Source organism: Pygocentrus nattereri, chromosome 6, assembly GCF_015220715.1.
Source record: "Pygocentrus nattereri isolate fPygNat1 chromosome 6, fPygNat1.pri, whole genome shotgun sequence".
Taxonomy (NCBI): domain Eukaryota; kingdom Metazoa; phylum Chordata; class Actinopteri; order Characiformes; family Serrasalmidae; genus Pygocentrus; species Pygocentrus nattereri.
Genome location: NC_051216.1, coordinates 24,111,160 through 24,122,985, shown reverse-complemented (window position 1 = coordinate 24,122,985; position 11,826 = coordinate 24,111,160). Strand labels below are relative to the sequence as shown.

The 11,826-nt window shown below is 41.8% G+C and overlaps 2 protein-coding genes across 2 annotated transcripts; one reads left to right on the top strand and one right to left on the bottom strand.

Moving 5' to 3' along the window:
- Positions 1 to 39: 39 nt before the first annotated feature.
- acod1 (aconitate decarboxylase 1) lies at positions 40 to 2,877 on the bottom strand. The gene is made up of 5 exons (XM_017692447.2): positions 2,593 to 2,877; positions 2,230 to 2,391; positions 2,044 to 2,133; positions 1,636 to 1,835; positions 40 to 1,506 (listed from the first exon to the last, which is right to left on the bottom strand). Exons 1-5 carry the CDS (start codon positions 2,602 to 2,604, stop codon positions 540 to 542), a joined length of 1,431 nt encoding a protein of 476 aa, XP_017547936.1. The 5' UTR covers positions 2,605 to 2,877; the 3' UTR covers positions 40 to 539.
- Positions 2,878 to 5,459: 2,582 nt separating this feature from the next.
- kctd12.1 (potassium channel tetramerisation domain containing 12.1) lies at positions 5,460 to 8,033 on the top strand. The gene has a single exon (XM_017692210.2). The coding sequence runs from the start codon at positions 5,524 to 5,526 to the stop codon at positions 6,397 to 6,399; it is 876 nt and encodes a 291-aa protein (XP_017547699.1). The 5' UTR covers positions 5,460 to 5,523; the 3' UTR covers positions 6,400 to 8,033.
- The last annotated feature ends 3,793 nt before the right edge of the window (positions 8,034 to 11,826 follow it).

Genomic DNA, 11,826 nt, shown 5'->3' with positions numbered 1-11,826 from the left:
CTTTACCAATACATTTTAAGAATGAGAGAAATCAAAAGCTTCATATCTAGTCTTTTATTTTGCATGTACAGTAAATACTCAGTAAACATGCAACTAAGTTTAGCTGGGAAATGACAACTAAGCATATATTAAACAATTTTTACATTTTGATCTTGAATTTACATCTTAATATACACTTGATATTTGGGGTTAAAAGACATGCAACACATTTACATGAAATTTACAGATTGGTAACATTTACAAATTGGTTTCAGTCTTAATCTAAGCATTAAATAGACATCATTAACCAGTATGTGCCATAACAGCTATGCAATTCTAAACATGTTAAACAATGTTTTAAATTGTTAAACTTTTCTAAAATTGTTTGTCAGCGCAATTACATAATCATGTATATAGCCCTTTTAACATAAAACATTAAGCATTAAAGTTACACAGGCAGAATTAATCTTTTTTTTACAGCCACGTCATGAACATGCACTGTTCAGCAATTAAGTCAATTATAGTAGCATAAATAAACCTTTAAAAGTTCACAATAACGCTCAAGCTGAGGCTGAATAACAGACTTCCTCTCTGTGTATGTGCTTATGAAACTGCATGTATGACCCAAGCACAGAGCAGTCATCAATTGTCTCCAGACTGTCAATGATTTGGACAATCCCATTCACAGCCTCTGTGTTCAGCACAGTTGATGCATTATCCTTGAACTTCCTCACCAAGTGCTCTTGACTGAGAGGATTTCTCCAGTGACCGTAAAAAGTGTTACAACGAGCTGTGTAGGTTTCTCCATGGTTCATCTCCACCTTAATTTCACAGTACATCTTATCAAAGCTTGCCTGGTTGTCTTGTGGGTTTTCCAGGTAGACTTTGAGGAGCAACTCCTTCAAAGCTTTTCTGTCCATCAGTTTACTGCTGAAAGAGTCTACAGTAACCTCGCCATCAAGCAGTGCACTGCAGCAGTTGAACTGGAAAGAGTGCCTAGCCTGGTGCTCTGTGGCTGGAAGGGGACAGTCTATGTATCTGGATGAGGGGACTCTGAGTGTGATCCTTTTAATTTGATTTAGATCTGCATTTGGCTCATTTGCCAGAATTTTTGCCCTTACCTTTACAGCAGCATCAGCCACCCAGTGCATGCCCAGATGGGCAGGAAAGCGTTTAAATGCAATATCTTGATCTTCCAACACCCACCTGTAGCTGGCAGTAGGGGAGACCTCAGCCAAATGATGTGGAATATAGTCCTGGTAGAAGATTCTAAAACCTGACTCCAGGTCTAGAATCTGCTTGTTTCCCTGTAGACCAAGGAGGGCAAGCTGAGATGCTTCTAGGCCCCACCTACCAGCATTACCCAAATGGAGTGGCTTGGTCTGAGTTGCAGCATTTGCCATCGGAGCACCAGCAGATGAACATGCAATAGCCAAGGCTGCTACACTCTGAGCTGGTGAGAGGCCCAAGAGTTTAGCTGTGGCTGCTGCACTGCCCATAACTCCAACAACAGTAGGTGGATGAAATCTGGGAAAAGAATACATATGTACAGTTTTCTCAAACAAGTGTAACTTCTTATTTACCAGAGAATGGCTTAAACTAATATCTAATCCCATCTAACCTGGAGTATTTTAGGGAACATATAAGCAGAAGTACCTTTTGGGGATGTTATGAGCCTCTTTTGAAAATCTCATAAGTCTTCCTTGAACTTCAAGTCCCACGTTGAAGGCCAAGAGCAGTTCCAAGCCTGAAGTTTTAGAAGGAAGAGTCTCAATGAGAGCCAGGAGAGCTGGTAGCATAGCTCCAGAGGGGTGTGTTGCAGGATGCCAAGTGTCATCAAAATCCATAGAGTGCACCTGAGAGTATGATTACCCAGATATATTAGCATAAAACTGTCACTATTCGTTATAAATAACCTAAGTCTACTAAAGCAACAGAAGGTTTATCAGACATTGAAAAGCTATTACATGGGTGATTATATGAAAAGTGACTTTTTCAATAAGTGGTGCCAGAAGGATCTTTGCAACATTATTTTCAGAAAAAAAGGTAATTTTAGTGACTTACTGCAACTCCATTGACGAATGCAGCATAGTAAGGTGGAAGAAATGACCCTGGTCTTCCCCACACGCTGCTGCTTTCCTGTGCTTGGAACCTCTAATAAAAGAAAGAAACAAAAATTACAAACATATTTATCTTTTGTCTAACACCTAATCAATTTGTGCTGTGAAAAGTTCAGTCACGGAATGTTACCTTGCTGTGCTGGAAGGCCACATTGAAGACCGGGGTCCTGGTTCCAAGTAAACCGACCCCCAGTGTGTCCAGCATCATTCTTTTGCTCCTCCTGATAACCCCATCAGTCAGGTGAGCTGCATTCAAAGACGATATAGCTGCTCCAAAACTCTCTGTAACACTCTAAAAAACAACCAAATAGGAAGAACTTTTAAACTGTGATGTCAGAGTATTAAAAAATTCTGCAAAATGGAAAAAGCAAACAAGACATGAACCGATCCACAGTGGGCAATAACAATTTCACACTAGTTTAATTCTATTAACAAAAAGCAAACAACATTACAGAGGTCCCTTAATGAACATCTGTCTGAAAAGTAAAAATACCTTTCGCAGCATGGCGTAGGGCTGTGATCCTACTGTGAAGTCTGAAAGCAAAGACAGCTTTCTGCCTTTATATACATACTTGCCCCTATCAGGACTGGCTCACAGAGTTTCCAAAGTGAACGAAACAGCAAAAAAAACAGCACCCGCAAGGAAAGTACACGATTTCACAATGCCACATTGTAAACCAGCATAATTCCCTATACACTCGTCACATGCTGCAAAATGTGACACAAAAATGAGGACAAAATGTATACCGCTGTTGTCGGAAGAAAACCTCGTATCTCCAAAACTTTACAGGCGAAGGAGAAAACCTACTTTACTTTTAATGTTTGTCAATGGAACCAGAATTTTTCATGAGTCATTTTGGGCTGTTTCTTTTAGTCCGTTCATCATGAAAATTACACACAATGTAAAGGTCAACAGGTGTGTTCAAATTTATCTGAAGGAATGTTCGGATAAAAACTGATAAAAACTGAAAAATGGCAAAAATGGAGATATGAGGTTTTCTTCCGACAGCAGCGATATTTCACAACTAATTAAACATTTTTATTTATATATTTAGGAATGTATCATGTGGCATGATTACAGAAAAACAGGAAAAGATTTTGTGAAATTGACCACACTGGGAACATCATCATATGCCACATTTTGCAATACATATTTGTCTACAGTTCACTGCCTGGTCAGTGTGAGGATGGGATCTGAACTTTTGGCAGAAGCTGAGATCATATGAAAGTGAAACAGGGCATTTCAGTGAAGGATGTGGGTGATTAGCCTACTACACATCAAACATGCCATTTTACAGAATTATCAAAATGAGGTACAGGGAGGATAGGATTGCAAAAGCTTTGAAGGTTTAGTAAAAATGAAAGTCATTTTGGTTCCTACAGGTTCCTGAATGTGAACATTTTTTGTTGATTCAAAAAGGAAGGAGCACTAACTAAGACGATGAGGCGTAATGACTTACCCCTACAGTTTTCCCATAAAACACGATATTAAAGGTGCAGTGTGTAAAATTTAGGGGGAACTATTGGCAGTAATGGGATATAGTCTACAAAAGTATGTTTTCATTAGTGCATAATCACCTGTAACTATGAATCATTGTGTTTTCGTTATCTTAGAATGAGCCCTTCAAATCTGCATAAGGAGCGGGTTCTCTTCCAACAGAGGCAGCCGTGTCGCACCACCATGATTTTATAGAATGGAGCCCAGAATGGAGAAACCAAGCACTGGCTCTAAGTGCCTTTCACATTTTCATGTTGGAGTGGCAGCTTGAGTTTGGTGGCACTAAAGCACTGGTAGGAAACCAAAGAAAGAAGAATCAGTGGTTGTTGTAAATGAATGGACCAATAGTTACTTTAAATTCAAGTAAAAATGTTTTTTTTTTCTTCTCCTGTAATGTTGCCATTTTGGAGATATGAGGTTTTGGTCTGACAGCAACAAACTGTGCTTTTTAACCTATTTAAATGGCCCAAGAACATGCATTTCTTTTCTTTTCTTTGTAAATTACAAGTATGTAGCGCTGCTGTGGCAATCACACACATCTTAACACACAGGTTTTGTGTAAAAAGCTAAATCTTATGTACTCTGAGTTAGGTTTAATTGGCTTTGGTAACTCAAACAACTTACACAGCAAAATCCCCAGTGATGAATTCACTGTTACAGTGTTTGTCTGTGTCCAGCTGAAGGTGTAGGTGTTAATACAACAATAGGGATTTTAAGTGCAAAAACAGAGACCACAGGCAAATTAAATGACTAATCAGCTATGAATAGTCAGCATAACATATTAATTAACACAATGCAGCAGATCATAAAATTTAAGTACAGAGTAACTTCTAGAACTGCAGCCAAACGTCTTAGTCCATTCAGTGTCTAACATGACAGGGACTGAAGGCTCTGTTCTTCTCTTTGTGAATGTATGTATGTATGTATGTATGTATGTATATATAAATATGTATGTATGTCATGATGTGAGGCAGTAAACACATGCAGAGTTCTTGAGATAAGTCTAGTTCAGTGTTAGAGTCACTTTAGGGGTCATTTACTTACATTTAATGACAACAGTAAAACATTTTTATCAGCATAGTCAACAAAATGGGCTTTTACGGAGCCCTGTTGGTGACATCCTGTATGAATAAAAATAATGTGTGGCTTATTAACGCGTGGGAACGAGATCCTAATGCGTGGCCACGACTTAGTAAGGCGTGGAAATGAGATCACGCCTTACTAAGTCGTGGCCACGCATTAGGATCTTGTTCTGACGCTTTACTAGGGCATGGCCATGACTTAATCATCTCGTTCCCACACTTTACTGAGTCGTGGCCACGCATTATTTTTATATATATACAGGATATCACCAGCGGGGCTCCGTAGACTTTCATTCCTTTGGTGGTCACATTAGGCGGTGAGAAGCAAGTCTGGCCTGTGAAAATGAACGAGTAAAAATTCCACAACTGTCTTCTTCATGGGCAGCAGATGGCGCTGTTGTTCTGAATTTCTTCTCCACGTGCGCGCGCTCTCTGCCAAAAGCGTGAAAGCAGAGATTCTTCAGGGATTTTAATTGAAATTAACGGAGACGAGTAAGAAAACCTTTAAACCCATGAGGACTGAACGCTGCTGCCGCGTGCTTCACTTCAGATCCCTCAGAGATGAGAGTATTTACTGCAGACAGCAGACTCTGAGCCCCCGGCCACCTGCAGGTGCTTCATGGGTCAGTAAAGTGTTAAGGTCTATCTGCCTTCACTGCCCATCAGCCGGCTGCACTCTCCTCCCCTCCACTCTGCGCTCTCTATTTAAAACAACCTCTCATCTCCACGGCGTGGATGGGGGGTGGCGGGGGGAGGGGGGGGGTGTTGCGGAGGGGGGACAAAAAGCACCTCGTAGCTCACAGTTTCGAGAGGCTCACTTGCTGGAGCTGCTGCAGTAGAAGACATGGCTTTAGCAGACCCGGAGCGTGGTGTGTCCGGCGGCGCGGACTCTCCGGCCCCGTTCACTGAGATTATCGAGCTGAACGTGGGCGGACAGGTGTACGTGACCAGGCACAGGACTTTGGTGGCCGTGCCGGACTCTCTGCTGTGGAGCATGTTCAGCAAGAAGACGCCGCGGGAGCTGGCGCGGGACAGCAAGGGGCGCTTCTTTTTGGACCGGGACGGCTTTCTCTTCCGCTACATCCTCGACTACCTGCGGGACCTGAACCTCGTCCTGCCCGACTATTTCCCGGAGAAGAGCAGACTGCAGAGGGAGGCGGACTTCTTCCAGCTGCGCGAGCTCTCCAAGCGCCTGAGCCCCAGAGTGAGTAAGGAGAACTCCATCAGCGAGGAGCTGTGCCACAGCGACTGGGACGAGGCGCCCGCGCAGGGCACGGCGGGGAACAACGGGCCGGGGGGCGCGCTGCTCGCGCCTTCGCCCTCTCAGTCCGCCTCCCCTTCGCTCTCCCAGGAGAACAAGAAGTCCGGCTACATCACGGTGGGGTACAGGGGCTCCTACACCATCGGGCGAGACATCCAGACCGACGCCAAGTTCAGGCGCGTGGCGAGGATCACCGTGTGCGGCAAGACGTCTCTGGCCAAAGAGGTGTTCGGGGAGACCCTCAACGAGAGCAGAGACCCCGACAGGCCTCCAGAGAGGTACACGTCGCGCTATTACCTCAAGTACAATTTCCTCGAGCAGGCGTTTGACAAACTGACAGAGTTCGGCTTCCGCATGGTCGCGTGCAGCTCCACCGGCACGTGCGCGTATTCCAGCAACGAGCCGAGCGAGGACAAAATCTGGACGAGCTACACGGAGTACGTGTTCTGTCGAGACTGAGCTGGACACTCGTGTCATACTGTGGAGTCACGGGCAGCAGGCTAGCTCCTCCACATCTGTCCAGATGTTGTGCTCTTTTGGCTAGACGGCTTTGCTTAAAGGGAAATTCCACCAGTCTTTCAAGATTTCTCCACAATCCAGGTGTCCTTCAGAGTGGTTTGATGTGAAATGAAGCACTTCAGAGAAACTCACTGACTTAGATTTCCTTTACAGCAGGGGGGCAAAACCCTGGTCCTGGAGTTTGGTGATCTCACACCAACTCAACTCCTCTGTTCATTGCTTGGGTTAGTGAGTGTTTTGGAGCAGGACAACCACCAAACTGTGCAGGACATCAGACATCCAGGACCTGAGATGTGCACCCCAGCTTGACAGTGATAGAGTGATGGGATTCCCTAAATATAACTGTTTTATTGGACCTGCACTTGAGTTTTTATCTGTAAGGATAATACAGTAAATCTGTTTTCTTTGGAGTTTCCCTCACTACACCCTGCATGTTCCTCTGCACCACAAATTAATTTAATAAAATACATTGTAGGCCAAAGTGTTCCACCAAAGCCATCATAAAACAATATCTCAGGCATCAGGCAATATATTCATAACAATTTCATGTAGCAACTTACTGTGATGTAGCTTTTAGAGGCATCAAACACATCAGACGTTTGGTTCTTATCACAACCACCGTGAACAATTCTGACTTTGTTGGTTTCTCCAGAATGAGGCATGTCAAATCAGACCACTCTGAATGACTTCAACATCTCAACTATGTATTTATGCAGAAATTTTGAAAAACTTGGTGGATTTTTTCTTTAAATTTAAAAGCTGAAAAGTAACTGAGTGGCCATTATGCGCACATTATTAAAAGACTTCTGACATTAAATTTTTTCTGTCTTTATTATTTCATAAGGCACTGGCTCATTGGCTGAGGAGGACTTGTTTTTACAGCTCGACTGCTTACAGCAGCTCTTCAGGGCACATACACAACAGAGCCAGTATGACAAACATTTTTATTATGAGAGTGTGACTTAACATTTGATTATGCATGTGCTGTCATACCAGTAAAGGACTAAAGTATTTAATGGTATGTAACAAAACCAAAATAAATACCTAAGACGTAGATGAATGTTCATAGCTGTGCTTGGAAGGCAAAAGGAAAGAAAATGTCTCTTGGGATAATGATGCACTGAACTGGAAACAGCTTGATAGAGCAGGATTTCAGTATCTGTGAAAGACATACTCAAATCCCTTTTGTGCTTTAGATCTGCTCTATCTGATGTTAATCAGACTGGTAGTCTTAACTCGCATGCTCTTTTCCACCATGAGGCAGTTTGGTCTTATTTCTTTATGTTTATTATTTATTTGTTCATTTATAGCTGGGATAGGCTCCAGCAAACCCCCGCAACCCTGAGGGAGAAGCGGCTTAGAAACTGTGTGTTCATTTTGCACTGTTTGCTGTGACTTGGTAGAAATTACAGGTGTCTCACACATTTTGCACATTTTTGGTATCTAAACTAAGGGATTTATTCCAACTGTCTTTTGGTTTCCATGTACAGCTGTTAAAGTTTGTGCTCTATCCTATGTAAGCTTCTTTTACCTGTTCTATGTGCAGTGTGTTTGAGATAAATTAAATAAAATTATCACCATTAACAAAATATAACTACAGTTTTCTTTTTATTTGACAATATGTCTTTGCCATCTTTTATCTGAAGTTCTTGAAGTAGTAAAAGGAGAATTTAGATTGAAACAAAAATTATACTCAAGGTTATTTTCTGTCGCTATTCCTTAATGTTAACACTAAGGTGTATACAAGCTCAAAACAACTTCTGGATGACTGATAATTGCCTTTTGTTTAATGTTTTTAACTAATGATTGAGCTTCTAGACTAAGATTTTAACTCATTCGATGAAGGAATATTGCCATGCAGAGTAAATAAGGTAACAGGGTCAGTGGTCCAATGGCACAATTCAGTTTTTACAGGTAGCACCCTTCCATTGTTTGTAATACAAATTTGGTCTGTGATGTTCAAATGCAAATGGTGCAGCTGTACTCAAATGATGATGTCATTATCATTTCAAGTGTAAATAACAAAAGGTTCCAGCTGCAGAGATAAAGAGGGGATTGCCTATGGGACAAAACGGAAGACCTCATGAGACATTGGACCTCCATTATTCGTTCACTGCTATTTCACTAGAATATTGGAAGATGTCTGATGTTCGTCACAGTAATGTAGCACATGCCTTTCTCATTCTAGGCAGCTATTACACTTAGTACTTTTAATTTTTGTTCTCCTAAAAGCCAGACAGAATTCCTTTTTGATGTGCTAGTACCATAAAAAACATTTTTAAAAATGTTGACATGCATATTCATACTAGTTCCATTCCTACTTGTGCCAGCTTCCCTAAGCAATTTATAATTATCTTAGATCAAAGTTGTTGGGTAACTTCTCTGTATTTGCACATCAGAACGCTGTCTTCAAACTCGATTGGCTGACAAAAACTTGGTTATTCTAATTAAGTTCTGAGTTAAAAATAAGTCCTCATGCATGTCTCCCAGCTGGGGATATATCTCCATGCTCTGCACATTCATTGTGCAACTCTACTCGTTCTTTCAGTGAACCCGAGACAAGAAGCTTCTCTCACTGCCTGTTTCTTTTGGGGTATAGACACAGTTTAATGTGAAACTTGAAAATCTGGACCACTGATGACAGTTTACATGAAACAGAAGTCATTCAGCTGTCAGCAATGGGCAAACTAAATCTAAATGGAATCATATGTCTGTAATATATATGCACCTGCAGAGTCTAGTCATGCTCACATCTTTGGTTGGATGTGAAAACTCCCCATCAGCAAGTTAATATCATTTTCAATCAGCATACAACAGTTCTGATTGTCTGGAAGGATGTTTGAAGGAGTTGCACAATATACAAGTAGCAGCTCTCAATGAAGAATGGAGAGCTAGGCCAAAAACAGGAGTCTTTAATTTTTTGCAATCTTGTGCAATGGGTGTGAGTACATTTTCTCACTGAGAGGTGGATTTTTTTATGGAGAAGATTCCTGCAACTCCCTATTCTGTTTTTATTTTAGAGTATATGATATTTGGTAGAAAAAATGCTTCTAATAAGCAATAAGTATCAGATGCTTTGAGTCCATTTTGTTGCTACTCACCAGAGTAAGAGAAAGAGGTGTGAAGTGCAGTGCTCTTGAACCTGGGCCAATAATACAAATGCTCTGCTCGTACAGAAGGCCTCCTCTTTCCACTTCTCACATTGGCACAGGTCGAGAATTTGACTTGCACTCTTCCAGCTCAGCAACAGTATCAGAGTTTCAAGTACACCTTTTTGGATTAGTCTGGACAACATCTCTAAATTGTGCTGCTACTGCTGAATACCCCAGATCAGCACCCCTGCTTGCAGGTCAAATAATATTATTAGCTTCACTTGTCTCAAAAAGCTCTCACTGTTCCTTCTAGAGACATTTAGATTTTGACATTAAGTGATATTGAAGAAATTGATTCTGTTACAGCCAGTCCAGCTATCCTGTAGATATAACACTGATGTTGATGATGCTAAGCTACACAAGGCCTATAAAGACTAAATCCTACTTTGCTGCCCTGATGGGTAAGGTGGACAATTTCAAATGTGGATCACACTACACAGTACAGACAACTCGGTGCAGCAGTGGTTCCTGACCTTAGTCCTGGAATACCCCTCCCCTGCACATTAGGTGTGTTTCCCTGCTCCTTACACACCTGATCCAATTGATTAGCTAGTTACTAAGCTCCTGAGTTGAAGTAGGTGTTTTAGAGCAGCCTACATGAAAATCTGAAACATGGACATATATGTACATAGATCATATAGGGTCAGGCATATATTTCAAAATATATGTACATATATGTTGTGTGCATATATGTAAGTGTACACATAATGTATGGATCACACATATATTCCTGATAGGTGTAAAATGACAGAGTGGGGTCAGATTGATGCTGAGGTGCATAGTGCACAGAGGTCACCAACTTTCTGCAGACTCAATCTCTACAGATCTCCAAACTTCATGTGGCCTTCAGATTAGCTCAAGAACAGCGTAGCGAGCTTCATGGAATGGGTTTCCATGGCTGAGCAGCTGCATTCAAGCTTTACATCACCAAGCGCAATGCAAAGCGTCAAATGCAGTGATGTAAAGCGCTGCCACTGGATTCTAGAGCAGTGGAGACGTGTTCTCTGGAGTGACGAATCACACTTCTCCATCTGGCAATCCGATTGATGATTCTGGGTTTGGTGGTTGACAGGACAACGGTAATTGCCTGACTGCATTGTGCCAAGTGTAAAGTTTGGTGGAGGGGGGATTATGGTGTGGCGTTGTTTTTCAGGAGTTGGGCTTAGCCTCTTAGTTCCAGTGAAAGGAACTCTTAATGCTTCAGCAGACCAAGAGATTTTGGACAATTTCATGCTCCCAACTTTGTGGGAACAGTTTGGGGATGGCCCCTTCCTGTTCCAACATGAATACTCACCAGTGCACAAATGAAGGCCCATAAAGACATAGATGCATGAGTTTGGTGTGGAAGAACTTGACTGGCCTGCACAGAGGCCTGACCTTAAGCCAATAGAACACCTTTGGTATTAATTAGAACGGAGACTGTGAGCCAGGCCTTCTCGTCCAACATCAGTGTCTGACCTCACAAATACGTTTCTGGAAGAATGGTCAAAAATTCCTATAAACACATTCCTAACCCTTGTGGAAAGCCTTCCCAAAAGAGTTGAAGCTTTTATAGCTGCAAAGGCTGGGCAGACATCATAGTAAACCCTATGGATTAAGAATAGGATGTCACTCAATTTCATTGCGTGTGAAGGCAGACGAGCAAATACTTTTGGCAATATAGTGTATGAAATAATTCAAATGTGTCAGAGAACAATAGTTTAATGTACTTCATATTTTAATGATTTTATTGCATTGCTTGAAACGTTCATGTTTTTAGATTTTAATTATGTAGCTGTCATACTAATTGTCACTCCATTAGGAAGTATGTGGAATAAACATAGATGATGCATGAAACCCTTATAATATAGAAAATTAAGCTATTTTATATGAGTAATACGTGACTTTCCATGACCAGGGTTGGGAAACTGTGTAGTACAGCATGGTAGTGTAACCAATCAGATTCCAGAACTATCTACACCCCAGGCAAGTATATGTACATAATGGTACTTTAGAACTTCTGAGTTCTGAGGATTTGAAGGTCTGCACCATTTCTAGCTCCATTCACATGTCCCTGTTCGGTCCCTTTGGTACCTTGGAAATACAGCTCGCTGTTAGGATCCCCAGGGCCAGCTTGGGGTCAAGTGAGAAACCCTGTGGCCACTACCCTAACCCTGTGGTCATCACTGATAGCCTATGAACCAGCAGTTTTATCTTGCATCAGGGAGCCACACTG